The 20714-nt window shown below is 42.1% G+C and overlaps 1 protein-coding gene across 2 annotated transcripts in view; it reads left to right on the forward strand.

Annotated features, from left to right (window-relative positions):
• bod1l1 (biorientation of chromosomes in cell division 1-like 1) overlaps positions 1-17962 on the forward strand; it is a 52008-nt gene extending 34046 nt beyond the window's left edge. For both annotated transcript variants that reach the window (XM_060901242.1, XM_060901243.1), the window contains exons 19-27: positions 5857-5909; positions 6014-6056; positions 6384-6445; positions 6534-6591; positions 6688-6743; positions 6928-7003; positions 7095-7209; positions 7397-7471; positions 16287-17962. In XM_060901242.1, the coding sequence (XP_060757225.1) occupies positions 5857-5909; positions 6014-6056; positions 6384-6445; positions 6534-6591; positions 6688-6743; positions 6928-7003; positions 7095-7209; positions 7397-7471; positions 16287-16410 (662 nt within the window). In that variant the 3' untranslated portion in view covers positions 16411-17962. The remainder of the gene's footprint in view (positions 1-5856; positions 5910-6013; positions 6057-6383; positions 6446-6533; positions 6592-6687; positions 6744-6927; positions 7004-7094; positions 7210-7396; positions 7472-16286) is intronic.
• The last annotated feature ends 2752 nt before the right edge of the window (positions 17963-20714 follow it).

Consider the following 20714-nt stretch of genomic DNA (forward strand, 5'->3'; position numbering starts at 1 on the left):
GTACACACACACACACACACACACACACACACACACACACACACACACACAATCTGTGAGAGTATTAGCGTTGACTTGAAATCCTTTTTGGGGATACTTTCACAAAATGAACCACACTTAATCAGTTGCAGATAGAGTTACATTTACACATATGAGTATGTCTGGGATGCAATACAAACGAGCAAATGTATACACATGTGTGTGTGTGTGTGTGAGAGAATATATTTATTTATATTTATTCTGTCCACATTCACTAGATATGAACAATTGCGTGCTCTGATAGCCTAGTAGTTGAGTAGCCAATCAGCTCATATACTGTGAGTAGAGAAAAACAAAATGGCGGATTGCATCAAGTCAGATATATCACTTTGTTTTCAAGTATTTAAGAGAAACAGAAATAACTAAACGAAAATAGTTTTTCCCCCCCCTCAATATCTCCTGTTCCACACTCCAGCCCAGTCGGTGGCAGTAATGCATGTTTAAGTTGGCTTGCCAACCGCCAAAAAACCCTAAAGTAGAAGAAGAAGAAAATGGCAGAGCGTGTTGCTGAACCGGCTGAGTATGAAATAAAAATTACTCGAAAACAAACCCCCAGAAAATACAAAAAAAAAAGCAGCAAAATATGGAATAAAAGTATTTGACGGGAAGAACGTATAATTTTTTATTTTTCAATAATTATTATTGTAGCGTTTTTCACAAATTTGTTTACATTCTGAGCGGAAATTACTTTGTCGGACGTTTTGTATAAAGGTTTTTTTTTTTTTTAAAGGGGTACCAAATATAATATATACAGTCGCTGATGTGACAAAGTAACGTATTCTATCAAATTTATATATTAGAAAACAACGAAATATCTTGGTAATTGTAAATATAATAGTCGGTACGCTAAACGGCACAAGAGTCGCCATTTTTAAAAGACCGTGACGTCAGCGCTACCCACTGCACTAGGAGAGAAGCGTGTAATCATGGCGTCGGGCGCATCAAGTGAAAGCGACAGCTCTGTCGAATCATACGAAGAGATCCCGCAAAAGACACGTCTGGAGGATCGTTATGCTTTCCATCGGTCCTGTTATTACACCCGAAAGCAACACGCTGTGGCATTGTGTAGCCGATCACTTACAATTCATCCTACTTTGCGATTCACACGTGCTATTCCCAACCTCAATGAGCCAACACAACTGGGCACATACATACGTCATGAGCGTTACGCAGAGAAAATGAACGTGCATTCTGATCGGATAAAATTAATATCATGGCGGGCTGTTCAAACTGTGGAAATAGTTTGCTCGAGCTACTTTCAAAACACTATAACTTTCCAACCTTAGAACAAAAAACTTGTGTGTTTTATTGTTATATTTACTCTATATATTGCCCTCTGTTCCCCTTTAATTTATCGAATTTGCAAAAAAATGAAATAAATAAAAATGCTCTGTTTCTCAAAATCCAGGTGTGAAAGCGGTGAGCCGTCCGACTCACCCTTTCACGACAGGGTGGTCGCCTAACAAATAAAGAAGCGCAACTAGGGCGTACGGTGCAAATAAGGAGGTGCGATTTTATTTACAATGCTCAAACCAAAAAGTGCAATAACAAAGAAACATTTCAAAATACAAACAAAAATCAACACGAGAGTTGAAAACCAATAACTAAAGATACAACGAGCAGAATAGTAAATATTAACGCAAGCACAATTTCTCATCAACACCTCCATCAACCTTTCTCCTGAACTCCCACACCTAGACTGAGAAAACTGGTGTTTAAATACAAACAGCCTGATCGGTAAATTGAATGATCGAATCATTAGATAACAGGGAAGTTGGTTGAGACCATTACAACATGCAAAAGGTGAGATAAGAACATTACACTACTCCTTACATCCATATCAAAATACATACATACAATGTTAAAGGAACAGTCCACCGTACTTCCATAATGAAATATGCTCTTATCTGAATTGAGACGAGCTGCTCCGTACCTGTCCGAGCTTTGCGCGACCCATACCTGCAAACTTGTCGCTTTTTGGCGACAGTCACCTTTTTCATTGTCATTTGGGTCATTCACGTGAATCGTGTAGAACCGGAGAGTTTTTTGGGGGGGGGGGGGCAGCATCTGGGCCGATCGTAATCTCAGCTGAGCTCGCGCCTGTCAAGAGAGGGGGGGTGGGCTTGCTGCCATGTTATAGGCCATTATTGGACAATTCTTATAATTGACATTTTTTCTGGACCAATCGGAATCTCAGCCTTTGCCTCAGGATCTTGAAACACACTGCCATCTATGTTCGCGCTTGTTAAGAGACCCCTGAACCTAATGTGGAAACTCTGATGGTAATTGAAGGTAAGTCAGCCTTTTTGGAGCTAAAACAACAGATATTTGTTTGCTAAAGCATGTTTCACAATTGGATCACGATCAGAAGCGACCAAACATTCGTGCGACCGATACTTTTTCATATTGATCGTTAACTGTTGCCGAAATAATCGCATATGAAAAAGGAGGCATGCCAGAAGGAGGCATGCGGCCAAACAACGAAAGCGAGCTTGTGAAACCCTTGTCCAGGCTAAGAAGAAAAAAAAAAGAATGTTTTTCAAGTAAAACATATTCATTCATTTTCATTATTCATGCAAAACATACTGAAAAATAGTGTTTTTCAGTTTCCCTCCATGGTGTTTGCGTGCGTAAGAGTGTTTGTGAAGCCCTTGTCCAGGCTAGAGAAGGAAAAAATAAATGTTTTTCAGTATAATATAATTTGTGTTTTGGTTCTTTTATTGTTTTCTTATTTCTTAACACTTACTTGAGTTCAGTGTCGGCGTCGGCGTCACCATTATCCGCACCCCCCGGACACTGTCACATTTTTTTCTCTGACGAGTTTGCAGGTATGGCGACCTCCCAGTCAGTCAGACGCAGTCAGACGCGCTGTCACTCCTGTTAGCAATGTAGCTAGGCTCAGCATGGCCAACGGTATTTTTTGGGGCTGTAGTTAGATGCGACCAAACTCTTCCGTGTTTTTCCTGTTTACATAGATTTATATGACCAGTGATATGAAACAAGTTCAGTTACACAAATTGAAACGTAGCGATTTTCTATGCTATGGAAAGTCCGCACTATAATGACAGGCGTACTAACACCTTCTGCGTGCTTCGGCAGCGCATTGATACGGAGCTCAGATATCAACGCGCTGCCGAAGCGCGCAGAAGGTGTTAGTACGCCTGTCATTATAGTGCGCACTTTCCATAGCATAGAAAATCGCTACGTTTCAATTTGTGTAACTGAACTTGTTTCATATCACTGGTCATATAAACCTATGTAAACAGGAAAAACACGGAAGAGTTTGGTCGCATCTAACTACAGCCCCAAAAAATACCATTGGCCATGCTGAGCCTAGCTACATTGCTAACAGGAGTGACAGCGCGTCTGACTGCGTCTGACTGACTGAGAGGTCGCGCAAAGCTTGGACAGGTACGGAGCAGCTCGTCTCAATTCAGATAAGAGCATATTTCATTATGGAAGTACGGTGGACTGTTCCTTTAACATTTCAACATACATAATTCGTACACGGACTAAAAAACATTTCTTACTAAACCATCAAAATACCATATCTAACCCCACACATTATATTTTAACCCCCCCAGTTAATCAATGTCTCTGATTGGCTGAATGAGAAATAAAGTCTTTGGCTTGCCATAGCTCGTGTTTCCCGGGGAACACAAAATTTGGGAACCAAAAAGTGTATGCAAATGTTTGTGTATGCGTGTGCAACATGTGAACAAACGGAGCAGTGTGGATTATGGAGCGATATCGGCGGGTACCTCACCAAACGCTGCGCTGGCTGGTCACTCAGGTGAGTACGGAAAGTTTTTGAAATGTTGACGTGACAAAGGACTCCAAACGCGGTTGCTGACTCCGCGAGTGAAAGTCCAATCCTCGCGTGTGCACGTGTGTGTATGCGTGTGCGCCTGTCAGAAAACGGTATCCGCTGAAGGGGGGAGAAGATCTAACACATCTGTGAAAAGGGAGGGCTGCCTTTTCACACCAGGGAACGTGGAAAGAATAAAACAGTTATTCCACTCAATCTCGTCATACATGGCTGAGAGCCAGCTTGGTGCTACGTGCCTCATCGGCTGTCGGCTCATGTACGACTTGATTTTGTGGAATAACTGTTTATTAGATACCGACAGAGAGAAAAATAGAACAACATAAGCTTCAGATGTGTTTTTTTTTTTTTACCCCCCCATATATATCTATATATACTAGTGCATCTCAAAAAACTCGAATACCATGAAAAAGTTCCTTTTTTTCATAATTTAATTAAAAAAGGTAAATTTTCATATATTCTATATTCATTACATGTAAAGTGAAATATTTAAAGCCTTTTTTGTTTTAATTTTCATGATTATGGCTTATAGCTCATGAAAATCAGAAATCCAGTATCTCGAATTATTAGAATATTCCCTAAGATCAACCAAAAAAAAGGATTTACAATACAGAAATGTCCAACTTCTGAAAAGTATATTCATTTATACACTCAGTACTTGGTTGGGACTCCTTTACCATGAATTACTGTATCAGTGCGGTGTGGCATGGAGGTGATCAGTCTGTGGCACTGCTGAGGTGTTAATGAAGCCCAGGTTGCTTTGATAGTGGCCTTCAGCGTATCTGTATTTTTCGGTCGGGTGTTTCTCATCTTCCTCTTGACAATACCCCATAGATTCTCTGTGGGGTTCAGGTCAGGCAAGTTGGCTGGCCAATCAAACACAGTAATATCATGATCAGCAAACCATTTGGTAGTAGTTTTGGCACTGTGGGTAGGTGCTAAGTCCTGCTGGAAAAGGAAATCAGCATCTCCAAAAAGCTCGTCAGCAGATAGAAGCATGAAGTGCTCTAAAATCTCCTGGTAGATGGCTGTGTTGACTTTGGACTTGATACAATACAGTGGACCAACACCAGCAGATGACATGGCACCCCAAATCATCACAGACTGTGGAAACTTCACACTGGGCTTCAAACACCTTGGATTCTGTGCCTCTCCACTCTTCCTCCAGACTCTAGAACCATGATTTCCAAATTAAATGCAAAATGTACTTTCATCTGAAAAGAGGACTTTGGACCACTGAGCAACAGTCCATTTCTTTCTCTCCTTAGCCCAGATAAGACACTTCTGACATTGTCTCTGGCTCAGGAGTAGCTTGATATTAGGAATGCGAAAGTTGTATCCCCTTTCTTGAAGATGTCTGTTCGTGATGGGTCTTGATACACCGACACCAGCCTCAGTCCACTCCTTGTGAAGCTCTCCCAAGTTCTTGAATCAACTTTTCTTGACAATCCTCTCAAGACTGCGGCCATCCCTGTTGCTTGTGCACCTTTTCCAGCCACCCTTTTCAGCAATGACCTTTTGTGGCTTACCGTCCTTGTGGAGGGTATCAGTGATCATCTTCTGGACAACAGTCAAGTCAGCAGTCTTCCCCATGATTGTGGTTGTGTGTACTGAACTAGACCGAGAGATACACTGTGTTCATACTGTTTTACTCAAACTCGAAATGAAATATTCTAATATTTTGAGATGTTTTTTTTTTTAATGTTGTACTGTATGCCATACTGATTAAAATTTAAAATAGAAAAATGCTTGAAACATTTTAGTTTATGTGTAATGAGTCTATAATATATAACATTTTCACTTTCTTAAATAACTGATGGAAAATATTGAACTTTTTCACAATATTCTAATTTTTTGAGATGCACTAGTAGTTGGATCTCACGTCTTGGTGATAGCATATGTTCATGTTTTTTCTCGTCGCCCATGATATGTGAAAGGTTTTGAATATTCGTTATCTAAATGAAGGGATTTTTTCCCCCCCTAATGCCTAGCATCAAAGCCTGAAGAAGCAGAGCCAACAGGAGATGAAGTGGAGCAAAAAGAGGTGAAGGGATATGGGTGTTTGTTTGTTTTGGTTTAAATTAATACATGTACAACTTGTCATGATTTATAATACCGAGTCTGAGTTCTGATTGTGTGCGCGCGCAGGTGCGTCGGGGAAGGCGTTCTGGAGTTCAGACAGCCGCTGCGGGTAAGCGAAGTAACACCATCAGTGAATTAGTCTTAAGGATAAACCAAACTGAATGATTGTATTTACATTTCTCAGTGATTTATCACAGGATAGTGTTGCTGTTACCTATGTTGAATAATTCCTTCACAGTACTCGTATTAAAAGTGCGTAAAGTGTTTCAAATATTCCACATCAGTCTGGTCCTGACCCGGAATGTCAGATATAAAAAGTGTGATAATCTGGAAATGAAAATTCTCCATCAAAGCACAGCACCTCACACACACACACACACACACACACACACACACACACGGGTATGTCTGTGACCCACTGTGATTTACTCGACAGCTAAACCAGCCTTGAGGAGAAAGAGGTCTGACCAAGCTGAGGATCCTGAGAAAGTGGGAAAAGTGAGTCAAATGGTGTGTGTGTGTGGTTTACATGAGTGCTTTGACCGAAAGAAAGATAGAGAGAGTAAGCTGTTCACTGTGTTTGAAGGAACTTGCAGCTGAGGAGAAGGAAGAGGAGCCTGTGAAGAGAGCGCGACAAGACAGCGGTAAACACACACACACACTCGATATGTGAAAAGTTTTCACGCATCATGGTTTTTATTTGTCCTCCGCTTCGTTCTGTCTGCCTCCTTTTCTCTCAGAGAGTGTGACTGAGGAAGAAGACGAGAAAAAAGAGGAGGACCACGAACAGAAGGCTGTGAGTTGATCTCTCACGCTCTTGTCTCATCACTCACACACGCAACCATCAGAGGCATATCATTCACACACGCCGTCACACGTCACATATTTTGTGCAACGTTAATCATTCGGTACTTAATAACTCCATCTAACCCCAAGTCCCCTTTATTCTCAAGCCTGCTGAATACCACCTTTTCTTTTAGGAGGAAGAGGAACCAGTGAGAAAGACTCCACGCCGAGGCAGATCCTCAAAAAACACTTCTAACCTCGACGACTCGGGTGCGACAGGACCGTGTGTCTGCGTGTTGCGTTGTCAGGTTGTTTCACTCTACTTGATTCTCGATAGCGACGCTGTGTTTTTACTCCGCAGCCTCCGAGAAGAGAGAGGGAGAGACGGAGACCGGAGAAGAGGACGAAAAACAGGAAGAGGAGGAAACGAAAATGCGAGCCACAACACGTTCCGCGTCTCGGCTGGAGGCTGAGAAGTATTACGACCCATTTTATTCTATGTTTATAACCTCTTAATCAAAATGTTCTGAGGTCATTTAATCGCCAAAGTGTTTTTGGACCTCATTTTTGAAAATGCTCCAGCCGCACCTTCAAACTGATTGAGTGAAACGTGCAAATTCAGTACGGCCCCTGTTCTTCATTCTGTAATTTTATTTTGTGCAGAAATAAGCCAAGTAAGCCATCAACCAGAGCAGTGAGCAAACTGAGTGGGAAAGATGAGAGCTCTCCAACTACACGGTGTGTATCCAAAATAATAAGAATTGGTTATAGGGCTGTGCGATATGGGGAAAAAATGAATATCCCGATACGTTTTCTCCATTTCACGATATACGATATATATCTCGATATATTTAAATCTCCTCTAAAGGACCCCATGAAATCTAACTTTTACTCTTTACTGTTTTCACTACAATCCCTGCAGATTAAATAACATTCTTGGTTAACTTTTACAGGTGGTTTTCAACAACACATTTTAAATTGTCATGTTAGTGATTAATCACAATTGAGTTGAAATAAGACTATTTTTATTCAACAAAGATGTCGCAAAAACAATCTTGAAAATTACAACAAAGGGCAACACAATACAGAGCTGCTCAGAGCTCAAACCAATAAAGTGCAAGCTCAACACTGAGAAAGACATTTAGCCTAAATAAGAAAAGTGCTCATTCATTAAATTATTTTAAAAAATAGATCTCCAAGCTATTAACCTGACTACTGAGAACCACTGGAACATTCACAATAGAGAGAGAGAAAGAGAGATTGAGGGAGAGAAGAGAGAGATCTCCAAAACATAATTTTCCTCTTTGCACACTTTTGAACTGAGTGTTTTCTGGCGCTGCCTCTCAGATGTGTATAATTCCAGTATTGCCTTCTCTGTAAAATGTCTGCGACCAGGCAACTCATATTTTGGATCGAGTGTGTTTAGTAATTTTTGGAAGCCACTATACTAACTGGGATCATGTCTTTGGCAACGACGTCAGTGATTGCATCTGTTATAGCTCTCCATCTCTGACTCGTTTTCTCATATTGGGGGGGGGCTTTGGAGAACGAGGCCGCTATGGTCATTTGTTTAGCTCGTGGGCAAGTAGTTCGGAGTTTAGGAGACTCTTCATACTGTACCAGGTGAGTTTTCAGGTGATGAAACGTATTTGTAGTGCTGCTGCCTTTCGTGATGACAGGTTTTTTTGCACACTTTACAAACTGGCATTTGCTGTTCCACGCCCTCCTCGCGATATCCAAAAAAATGCCAGATGACTGACCCCTTACTAGTTCTTTTAGGAACCAGTTCGTCTGCTTCCATTTTTAATTTGTCGCTGAAATTGACAGAGCTTACACGGTAGCCTATACAACACCAGCGATTGCACGAACTGAGTCAGCGCTGTAAACCGGAACTAGGAAATCTTCCCGCCGGCAGTGTTGCCAGATACTGCTGACGGTTTCCAGTCCAAAATATGTTCAAAACCCGCCAAAACGCACTTAAAACCGCCCAATCTGGCAACACAACCGAAACTAGAAAATCTTCCCGGAAGTTCCTTTCAGCACCGAGATGTCGCCCGGGGTTGGTTGGCGAGTGCGTGACATTATTATTATTTTTTTACCCTTAGGCAGCCTCTCATGTTACTGCCTGAGGGACAGGGAGAAAACCACCGGAAAAGGTTTTAAACAAACGCAAGTCGGAAGATGACCATAAAATACAGTAAATCCTCTAATACTGGCCTGTATTCCATTACTAGCCGGGACTCTAATATTGGCCGGTCTCGCTGTCGGAGGAGGTAAATAATGGCCGGACTCTAATACAGGTCAGGGCTATAACCAACGATGTTTCTGAGATCATAGTGGCCTTACACAATCGTTCCGATCTGAAAGACAATTGTGATCAGTGGCGCCGCCAGGCGTATGGCCATACGCACTAGGCGTACCTTGGGGAGAGAGATATTTTTTTTTTTAATTATAATTGTTACCTGAATGCTTTGGCAATGCAACATAATTTGAGAAAGAGAGAGAGAGAGAGAGAGAGAGACGTGTGTGTGCCGGCGCATTTGTGTGCTTCAGGAGTGGGCGGGGTGTGCGTGACCAAGAAAGCTCATTGGTCAATGCAGATATACTTTTCTTGCACCACTGAGATTCTCTCCAGTTTTGAGAAACGGAGACAGACAATCGTCAGTAGTCAGAGCTTGTGCGAGAGTTTATTGAGAAGCGAGTCAAAAATGAGTAAACGAACCCTGAAACAAACGAGCTTGTTTCAGACTTTTACGAAAAAGTCAGTCCAAAAGCAGTGATCCAGGGGTGTCATCTGCTTGCCAGTCCTCTCCAGTATCAGCTAGTAACACGGCACCGGCAGCTTCCACTCCTCCGCAACCTAGCAGCAGTACGCTGCAGCTGGATGCTAGCTCAGTTCCTTTGAGGGAATTGCCTTCATCTACCTCTGAGTTTGAAACTAGCCATACATCCAGTGAATTTCATATAAGAACACCTACATCTCCCCATGTCCCTTACGATCAGAAGTAGATGGTTGCTCCACCTTGCTGACAAATGAGCCATCAGATAGCTTTACTAATGAGCCACGAGTCAGCCCGCTATCACTGACATCAGATTTATCAGACATAGGTAAACTTCAACCAGATGCCTTAAAATGTGCACCGGACTCTGTAAAGCTCAATGTCCTACAGAACCGCTTCAAACCAGACAGAGGGTGGGTGGCTCCTTCTACTCTGATTTTCGGTAAACTCAGAAAAATACCCGAGGAGTTTTTCAACGAGTCTATGTACCCCACGTTGCGCTACAGTGTGTGTCAGAGTCGTGCGTGCGGTAGTGCTGAGCAAGTTCACTAGATTCTAATCGAGGCTATAAAGAGTTTGTTTATTGTCGTGTGTCCCCGGCCTATATTAGAGGATTTACGGTAGTTCACATATGTTGTTCAAATATCAGCCTGTGTTCATGGAAGGCTAATAAATGAACCTATTTTATAGGTTCAAATAGACACAAAATCTCGTTTTTATTCATTCCACTGGTAGTCTGTTTTGCTCAAATAGAAATAGAGGCCTGCCTCTAATTCTGGCCTCCTTCCAATAATGGCCTGGACCAAGATGCACTTGAGTGAAATAAAGGCCCCGGCCTATATTAGAGGATTTACGGTACTCGATAGTTACGATATAATAATTTTATGTATCTCACACAGAATTTTCAGAGATATATCGAGTATATTCGATATATCGCACAGCCCTAATTGGTTAAATATGGATAATTCATAGTTATTCCACAAAATCACGTCAAACATGAGCCGATAGCTGTAAGCCATGTACGACAAGGTTGAGTGGAATAACTGTTTTATTTTATCCACGTTCACTGGATTTTAAGAAACTGAGCCTTTTTATATATATTAGGGGTGGGACTAGATTAAAAAAATAATCTAATTAATTACAGGCTTTGTAATTAATTAATCTCAATTAATCGCACTACCGTATTTGCCCCAAAAGCAACATTTACTTTATGTAACTAAATATGTGAAGAGTTCAAATAATACACAGACATGATTTTTAGATTCAAGCTCATTTAATGGCTGTAAACAATAAATTGCATTTCATTTCAAAATAGTAAACAAAGGTATGGTCCCTGTTCAAAATTGAAGAGACTAAAGTTTCAGTGCCATTTTACTAACCATTTTAGTTGTTACCTTCTGGATCACACGCCGCAATCTGCAATACATCTCGTAGACCCTTGTCTTCTACCACCGATAGCGGTCTGCAGTCCAGGGCGATCCACTTGGCCAGCGTGTTCGTTAAATTTTCCGACGTTGCCCTGCTCATTTTCTTCTGGAATCCAGCCATTTCTTCGAGTTTGCACTGCTGACCAGAACTGCTACCTTGAGCTGCAGCTGTTTCAGTAATCGCGGTGACATGCTTGGCATTTAAATGGTACCGTAAAGTTGACGAGCTTCTGTGATAATCAAACTCCTTTTTGCACGGTTTGCAATAAACTGTGGTTTTATCAACAGTTCCATCGGGTCGTTTTTTGAATATAAATTTACCGTCCAGCAGACCCGGCGCGCTTTCAAGCTCCATTGCTGTAACTGGAACTGTGTAGCCTGGGCCCGCCCATCCTAAGTGTGATGCAATACAGGGGCCTGTTGCGAACTTAGTCTGGCAAGGCAAGCTATCTCCAGCTCTTCCAAGCTCCCGAAAAATCGGGAGCCAATCAGCTTTGAGCATCTCCAACGGCCCTGGGTAGAGGCGTGTTCAAGGCAGTGACGTAGTAGAACTGCGACCGGAAGCCATAGATTGTTTACAGAATCTATGCTGGAAGCGCTTCATTCACTAGAAACATTACGAACATGGAGCAGCGGCAAGCCTTTGACACAGTGGTAGATGCTGTATTGAAAGCATTCAACAGGAAGTTTCTCTCCATTTCTGCTCGTGTTATTATCGTCCTCTTCCTCTTCAGCTCCTCCTTCTTCTTCTTCTTCCTGTTACTCAAGCAGTTTCCATCGCGTCACATGCGTCAGAGGAAAGAGTGATGTGATTGGTTTAAGCTTCGTCACAGCCTTTTCTGGCTTCGACCAGTAGCAAACTGAGGCATTTCAGGGAGGCGGGTCAACCACGCGCTTTGGGAAACGGTTGGGCTTAATATCTATGCCAGACCAATGCTCGCAGAGCTTTGAAGTTGCGTTAGCCAGACTAGGAACTGTGTGCGTCAGTATATTTGTCGCACCATAACACGGTGCACTAACAACGGTTCCGGGTTGTTTGGCATGCAAACTGCGATAAAATGCGTTAATATTTTTAACGAATTAATTTGTTTGAAATTAATTAATCTTAATTAACACATTAATGTCCCACCCCATATATATATATATATATATATATATATATATATATATATATATATATATATATATTAGTGCTGTCAAAAATGTCGCGTTATTAACGCGTTAACTTGACTCAATTTTAACGGCGATAATTTTTTTTTATCGCGAGATTAACGCTCTGTGACATGATGCCACGCCCCGCACAGCCAGAGTCCTCTGCCCTCCCCCGAAGAGCCACGGTGCTCGGCTTAAGGTTTCGTTTTCCCATCGGCAGCTCCAGCCCCACTTTGCAGTGGCTGTGACAAGACGTGTTATGCTCTGCAATAAAAAAAAAAATTGGTACAACCAGTGTTCGAACTATGCCGATATTTTCGGGGGGTCCCTTTTTTCCCTTGGGGGGGGGGTGCTTGCGCTTGTCTCAGAGCGCGGATCTCCATCGTGCGCTCACTTCGGATATGCAAATGCTTCCCGTTACACACGATTGCTATGTCAGTAAACATCATTTTGCCGATATTTTAGAGACCCCCCAACATTTCCCAAATCATGTTTTCAAGGGATCTCATGTCTGTTTCAGGGGATCTCGGATCCCCCGAGTACCCCCGTAGTTCGAACGGTGAGCAAGCCCATTCACTTTTTTATGCTGATAAGAGAATTACAATGGCTTTTCATGTGACAAAAATGTGCGATTAAATTGCAATTAATCGCGAGTTAACTATGACAGTCGCGACATTAATCGTGATTAAATATTTTAATCGCTTGACAGCACTAATAAAATATATAAAATATATATATATTTTTTGGCAAATTTGATAAATAAAAACTTCATATAAAATGTCTGACAGTCATTTCCGCTTACAAGATAAACAAACCGGCAAAATGACAGTCACGATTTGTGAAAAATGCTCAAATAATAATTGGTAAAAAATGAAAGATACATTCTTCCCATCAAATACTTTTTTATTCCATATTCTGTTGCTTTTTTTTTCGGGTTTTGTTTTCGAGTCAAGTTTTTATTTCGTCCTCGGTTGGTTACACGCTCAGCCATTTTGCTTTTCTCTACTCATTGTATACGGGCTGATATCCTAGTCCAGGGGTGTCAAACCTGATCCATAAAGGGCCGTGTGGCTGCAGGTTTTCATTCCAGCCATGCAGCAGCACCCTGATTTGGCTTATTCAATCAACTGACACACCCACCCTTTAATCAAGGGTGGGTGTGGCTGCAAGTATTTGACTGTGTGAAGACAGTTCAGTTGATTGAATGAGCCAAGTCAGGTGTGCTGCTGCATGGCTGGAATGAAAACCTGCAGCCACAAGGCCCTTTATGGATCAGGTTTGACACCCCTGTCCTAGTCGTAGAGTAGCCAATCAGAATGCACGATTGCTCATATCCAGTGAATGTGGATAGAATAATTGTAGATAGTCCTCGTTAAAATTACAGCTTCTGGATAACTAAAAGTCAAGTGCTTAGAGACATCTTGCGGATAAGGGTGTCGAAGGACAAGAAGAAGCCTTTATTTGTCACATGCATTGTGAAATTCTTTTCTTCGCATATCCCAGCTTGTTAGGAAGTTCAGGTCAGAGCGCAGGGTCAGCCATGATACAGCACCCCTGGAGCAGAGAGGGTTCAGGGCCTTGCTCAAGGGCCCAACAGTGGCACCTTGTTGGTGCTGGCGTGCGAATCCCTGACCTTCACATCAGTAACCGGAGCCTTAACTGTTGAGCCACCACTGCCCACCGGGCTGCGTGGGTGAGAGTGTGAATTCAGGAGTGGTTGTGGAGTCAGATCAGCGTGGTGTTGAAAGATTGCGTCTAGAAGTAGGTGTGTGTAGGAGACGGTCTGTTGTAAGAGTGCGTATATGTTTGTTAGAGTGGTTGGAGGTTTAGATGTAGAAGTAGGCATGGGTGTGGCTCTGTGTTAGGGTGTGGGTCTGGGATTGGGATGAACGGTACGAATCAAAAGTTTGGACACAGCTTCGAATTCAGTGTTTTTTCTTTATTTTTATTCATTAAAGGCACTTCACGTCTTAAAGGAATGATGGATGTCGTTTCTCTTGACTTAATTGAGCGGTTCTTGACATTATACGAATTAATGCAGTTGTGTAATAGGGCTATTTACCGTGATCCCAAACACCATTAAATTAAGAAGGCAAGAAATTCCATTCATTAACTTTGAACGAGGCACACCTGTTAATTGAAAAGCATTCCAGGTGACTACCTCGTGAAGCTGGTTAGAGGAGAACTGAAGGCAAATTTTTTTATGATAAATTCTATTCCTCATTTTATTAAATATCGGAATGCATTTTTGATCGCTATTTTGTCACTGCTATAGCAAGTTATGAGCGTTTGAAATACGCTATGTAATATATCAGTCAATATGGCTGTAAACGAGATTCATCAAGACCTGTGCGAGACATCGTAGGACGGAAGTAAAACGTACAGCGGAAATCAAAGTGACCGACATCTGCCAACGTTGTCAAAAGACGCGCGCGCCCTCTTTTTTTTTCGAATGCTGACGTGATCAAGCCGGAAGTTTTGTTTGTTTTGAAAGCAATCGGGAAAGTTTGAAAAAAGTCGGCGGGAATCGTCATTTAAACTCGTTTTTGTGCAATATTACGTTTGGAAAGCAAACAGTTTTCAAAATGGCGGCGCTGACACTTCACGTTTCAAGGTCTCGCACAAGTCTCGTGAAGATCGCGCGGATAAGCGACGCCTGCCGTGGACCAAACGAACTAAATCGAACTAAATCGGCTAAAAACCGAATAGGCTGATAAGTTTGACGTTTAATTGCCAATACGAGTCACGATATAAGGTTACTAAAACCGAAAACGTAATTGAATAGCACGTTAATTAAGAAGTAAAGCAAGTTTCAAAATGACTTCAGTTCTCCTTTCAGAGAATGCCAGTCGTGTGCAAAGTCAAGGCAAACGGTGACTACTTTGAAGAATCTAAAATATGAAACCTTTTTATTTTGTTTGTCGCATAATTCCATTTTTGTCCCATATACGCTACCGTTCAAAAGTTTGGGGTCACCCACACAATTTTGTGTTTTCCATGAAAAGTCACACTTTTATTTACCACCATAAGTTGTAAAATGAATAGAAAATATAGTCAAGACATTTTTCTGGCCATTTTGAGCATTTAATCGACCCCACAAATGTGATGCTCCAGAAACTCAATCTGCTCAAAGGAAGGTCAGTTTTATAGCTTCTCTAAAGAGCTAAACTGTTTTCAGCTGTGCTAACATGATTGTACAAGGGTTTTCTAATCATCCATTAGCCTTCTGAGGCAATGAGCAAACACATTGTACCATTAGAACACTGGAGTGAGAGTTGCTGGAAATGGGCCTCTATACACCTATGGAGATATTGCACCAAAAACCAGACATTTGCAGCTAGAATAGTCATTTACCACATTAGCAATGTATAGAGTGGATTTCTGATTAGTTTAAAGCAGTGATTCTCAAACTGTGGTACGTGGGCTCCGTTCTAGTGGTACACCAAAGAATCACTTAATTAAATATAAATAAAATTTAAAAAATAAAATAAAACGTGAAATACTATCCATAATATTCGAATGGATGAAAATATCTTATCAACCGATGACAAGAAAATGAAAGGAGATACAAATTAAGTTAATAATTTTACAAAGTTTGCAAGTGCTTCTGGGTAGCCATACTTGGCGTACGTACGCATTCCCGTCGGTTTCGCTGACAGACGGTTATCCGCCATTGGTAGACTAGGCTGTGACGGGAAAAGGTGGAGGTGGCTTTGCTAATTATGACGAGTACGACCAGGGGCGCCGCTAGGGGGGGAAAGTTAGGACGATTCTAAGGGCCTGGCACTGACGGGGGAAATGGGCCTCTATACACCTATGGAGATATTGCACCAAAAACCAGACATTTGCAGCTAGAATAGTCATTTACCACATTAGCAATGTATAGAGTGGATTTCTGATTAGTTTAAAGTGATCTTCATTGAAAAGAACAGTGCTTTTCTTTCAAAAATAAGGACATTTCAAAGTGACCCCAAACTTTTGAACGGTAGTGTATTATTTCTTAGTTTTGATGTTTTCAGTATTGTTCTACATTGGAGAAAGTAGTCCAAATAAAGACTATAAATGAATGGGGTGTACGAACTTTTGACTGCTACTGTAGGAGTAGGGGTGGGTGTAGGAGTGGAAGATCTTCACGCTGCCGTTTTAACTGAGAAATAATACATCTGTCTTCCTCTCTCTTTTTCTTTCTCTCAGTTCGTCTCGTTCTCACAGTGCCGCTGCAGGAAAGGGCCGTAAGGGCGAGTCGAGTCCTCCAACACCTCGGACCCGCGCCGGCCACAAAACCGAAGAACCACCTTCCAAGAGAACCAAACGATGATGTGAATTTCTGTATATTCTGTAGCCTAGTCAGCTTTATGTTAATACGTATTCCTTGTTTGGTGCAAACAGAGTGGCTCTGTGTGGCTCTTTCACTGGAATGACATCATCGTCATCTTCATTTACCACGATCACTCCCAGCTGCAGATGTCACACAGAGACGTGTTTTCACCTCAGTGACACACTCCTCCCTTTTCAGCAGGATTGTGGGCAAGCAGTAAGTCGTTGTAACCAGCTAACATTGGCGTTTCTGAGCAGTACTGAATCGTTTTTAACGGCGTCATGTTTGTCTATTTACTTCTTGTGTACAGTTTATCTCAACGTTCTGCAATATTTTGAGCTCAAGACATATATATATTTGCAGAAAGTTGTGGAAGAACAACATTCTGCTTCCTTAAAGTACAAACCCAATGTTCTGGAATGCATTTTCAGAAAGTTCTAGAAGTCGGACCGGCCTTTTTTCTGTACAGGACGCAATGTATTTTGTATTTTATTTTATCCCCCCCAAAGATAAACGCTCGAAACAGGAGATGCCATTATTGCCGAGGTCAAATATGCTGTGCTTTTTGCTACAGAATTCCAAAAACTATCACAGTTTCTGCTTTTCCTGTTGGACAACATGCCCTAAAATGTGTTTGTGTTTTTTTTTTTTTTTTCATTAATGCGTAGAACCAGAAGGCACTTTGCTTTTGTTGCAGGACACAATCTGTTGTGCTAGATTGCTAAAATCAGAGCATGCTCTTATTACTCTCTGTTGGAGTCTGGAGTGTTCTGTAATCCATTTTCAGAACGTTCGAGAACCATCATCACATGATCTGAGGTCAAACCTTTAGGTTCTGGATCCAGAAAGCTCTAGAGTTCCAAGAACACAAAGACACTTTGCTTTCCCAGTTGGAAAACATGAAGAGCATGTTCCAAAGCTCTCTAAAATGAGCTCTTCAATATATTTCTGAAAGAACCACCCAGGGGTTTCACCTTGTGAAATAGTGGAAGTAGAAATGGATAAACGAAGAAAATGATGTGGGGAAATGTGCTCCAGCCATTGGTTCTTTTTCAGAACAGGTATCCGTTGTGGACGTGTTTTAAAATGGTGTTAAATTTTCACGCTGAAAGGAACTCTGCGATTAGACGTGTCAATAATCAGCGACACAATATTCAGATAGAACATTTGGGAACGTTGGATTCCCCCTCCGAAATCTAGCAAGGTACATAACACTTTGGTCATATCATAATCCTTGGGGGGGGGGGAAACATTGGTGAACCTTGGGAAATGATTGTGATAGGAACAAATAGCTCAAACATTCAATACAGGTTCTATCTAGATAACACGTAGATGGTGTAATCAACATGTTGCTTGTTGCACACAGTGAAAAAATGTTTAGTTTTATGATGTATCGTTTTATTGTGTATTTCCTGAGCCTGCTCGTGTGTTCAGTTGTATGTGTGCTGATCTGTTGGCGTGTTCAACATGAAGACACTCATTCTGTGAATGTAAAGAACTGCGCTATTTCTTTTATACATTTTAGCTTTTATTATAAAGGCCACTGGGACCATGAATGTGTACTGTGTGGTTTTTAATTTCTGGTTCTTGAAGCTTACCTACTCTCCAGGTTTTCTTTTGTTCAACACCTTGGTTCTCCTGATCTGTTTGTCAGAGCCTTTCTGGACCCAAAAGTTTTTAGTCCTTGTTTTTTATTATACAAGGGGGAAGTGGGGGTATCCTTTTTTTTTTTAAACCTCTGTCCATCCATATCTCCATATTTCCGTCCATCCGAAACACCCTTTTTCTCAGCAACCACAAATCATAGCTACTTGGGACCAAACTTCAGCTTGGGGTTCTATACCGTGTATACCGTTTTCGGGTCTGTCCCACATCGACTTCCTGTTTACCGACCGAATGTATTTACGAGGGCGGCATGGTGGTGTAGTGGTTAGCGCTGTCGCCTCACAGCAAGAAGGTCCGGGTTTGAGCCCCATGGCCGGCGAGGGCCTTTCTGTGCGGAGTTTGCATGTTCTCCCCGTGTCCGCATGGGTTTCCTCCGGGTGCTCCGGTTTCCCCCACAGTCCAAAGACATGCAGGTTAGGTTAACTGGTGACTCTAAATTGACCGTAGGTGTGAATGGTTGTCTGTGTCAGCCCTGTGATGACCTGGCGACTTGTCCAGGGTGTACCCCGCCTTTCGCCCGTAGTCAGCTGGGATAGGCTCCAGCTTGCCTGCGACCCTGTAGAAGGATAAAGCGGCTACAGATAATGAGATGAGATGTATTTACGAAACATATCAGGTGGATTTTGATGCTATTTCACGAAGCAAAATGCTATTTCAAAATGGCAGCTTACCAGGATGCTATTTGAAATCCCTGGGGAGAGACATTGCTCTTGACTTCTTTGTTTCAGGGTGAATTATTTATTGAAGTCAACATTCATAAAAAATGTCCTATTCCTTCGATTGCTTGCATTCTGATACAAGCGAGAATGGGGGGGGATACGTAAGTGAGTAGTAGGCTCACAGTTAATCTTGCCTTACATTACGTCTGCATTATTAGCTTTCCTAGTCTGAGTCTTTAGCTAACTAAGGTTTCTGATTCAAAATTTTCCAACATTGAGCCAAGTTCTTAAACTTTGAATCTGTAAGTTTTTCTTGACTTCACTGGGCTTTCGGTCTACCTATCTTCTCTGGTGGCTTCTTAAATGATCCTACTTTCCCTCAGGTCCAGGTTTTCTAGTTCTCATAGATTCCATAGTCCCCTTTTCTCTTGTTCCCCCCAGTAGGCAAATTTGTAAAGTTCCCTGAGTTTTCCTGGTTGTTTGAGCTCCGAGTTTTGCAAGTCTCTGGATTCACCAGTTTTGAGTTTTATTTGTCTTTAGATTCCTTGGTCCCCTTAGGTTCCATAGTTCTCTTTCCCCGCTTCTAACTGCTAGAGGTGGTCGAAAAGACCTGAATAACCCCTTCAACAGTCAAACAACATAGCCATGGTGTACTATTTGAACATGGTATCGTGCTATTACCTTTCGCTACTTTACACCGAGTGGCAAGGGTTGTCAGGAATGCCCAGCTCTACATTTTCATCCTTCCACACCAGCATTGACTTGGCAGGCCCCAGCTCTGTGGCACATGTTCTGCCTGATCCTTGGACATATCCATGCTGTTGATGCTTGTGCTGCAAGATGGCTATTCTGGTCTAAAACTAAAGCAATCACTCAAATCTACAGTTGTTGACCTCTCTATAAGGCAGCTAATTAATACCCCATTCCAGGCAATGAGAAATCTGGGTCAGGAAATGGGGTGCCATATTGGCTTCGACTTCACATCAGGTGTGGCTGTTGTATTCCACTCTGCTGGAATTTGTGTGCCTGGGTCTTTCCTTTGGGCCTGCGACCAAAGAAGCCATGGACAGGGCTATCAGTGTGGTACCTTTAGGATTCCACACATTGGTCCCACCTTCCAACCTTTACAGGGGGGCTGCCTGCCTAAAATTGCTTGCGGCAGCCAGGGCCACATCCTCAGTCTTCTAGGAAATATTTACGTACCAAACATCTACCTCAAAGGCAAGGCCCCAGATAGCACCCCTTGAGCACCTACCTGAAGGAAATGATCTGGCCATTTTCAAGTTGGCGAAATGTGTCGCCAAGCCGCAGGTTGATACACCTCTTTTTGCCTCAGTAGAGGGAAGCTCAAACATTTGCCTGCAGGCAATGTGGAATATTTCTCACAAAAGGTGTCCAGTTGGACATTGTTCCCCACCTGAAAGAGAGAAAAGCACCACCGGTAGCGATTTTGGTGCCACAGGGGTACTGGTTGTGATGGGTACAGGGTTATGTATTCATAGATTCACAGTTGCATACGTAACTTCCATTCACTGGGTTTTGTTGTAATTTCTCCAGTTTTCTGGGTTCCCTTGGGTGTTAGTGTTTCTGTATTTCTTTCTGCGGAGTGGTTTTCTTGGTCTATAGGAGCAAAGCAGAGCAAGACAAAGAGAATAGACTTATTCATCACTTCACAGGTTCGCTCAGTTATTTCCACGAGCTGCAGTCCAACCCTTGAAATACTACACCAGCCTCCCTCTTTCCAGTGAGTGTCTACAGGGGGCAGTCTTAAACTCTAATTTTGAGACATGGTATTACAGGACTGGCAATGTACGATGGTTATTATGGGATAATCATGTAGTCATTATTGAGGAATTGTTTCTGTGTTCCTTCTCTCTTGAGATTTCTGTCATTCTAGTATAAGACGAGCGCTTTCTTCAAGGGCCTGAAACCTCTACGGTTTCAGAGGCAGCATCATTCGGTAGAGATTATCTCGTATGC

This window comes from Neoarius graeffei, chromosome 20, assembly GCF_027579695.1.
Source record: "Neoarius graeffei isolate fNeoGra1 chromosome 20, fNeoGra1.pri, whole genome shotgun sequence".
Taxonomy (NCBI): Eukaryota; Metazoa; Chordata; class Actinopteri; order Siluriformes; family Ariidae; genus Neoarius; species Neoarius graeffei.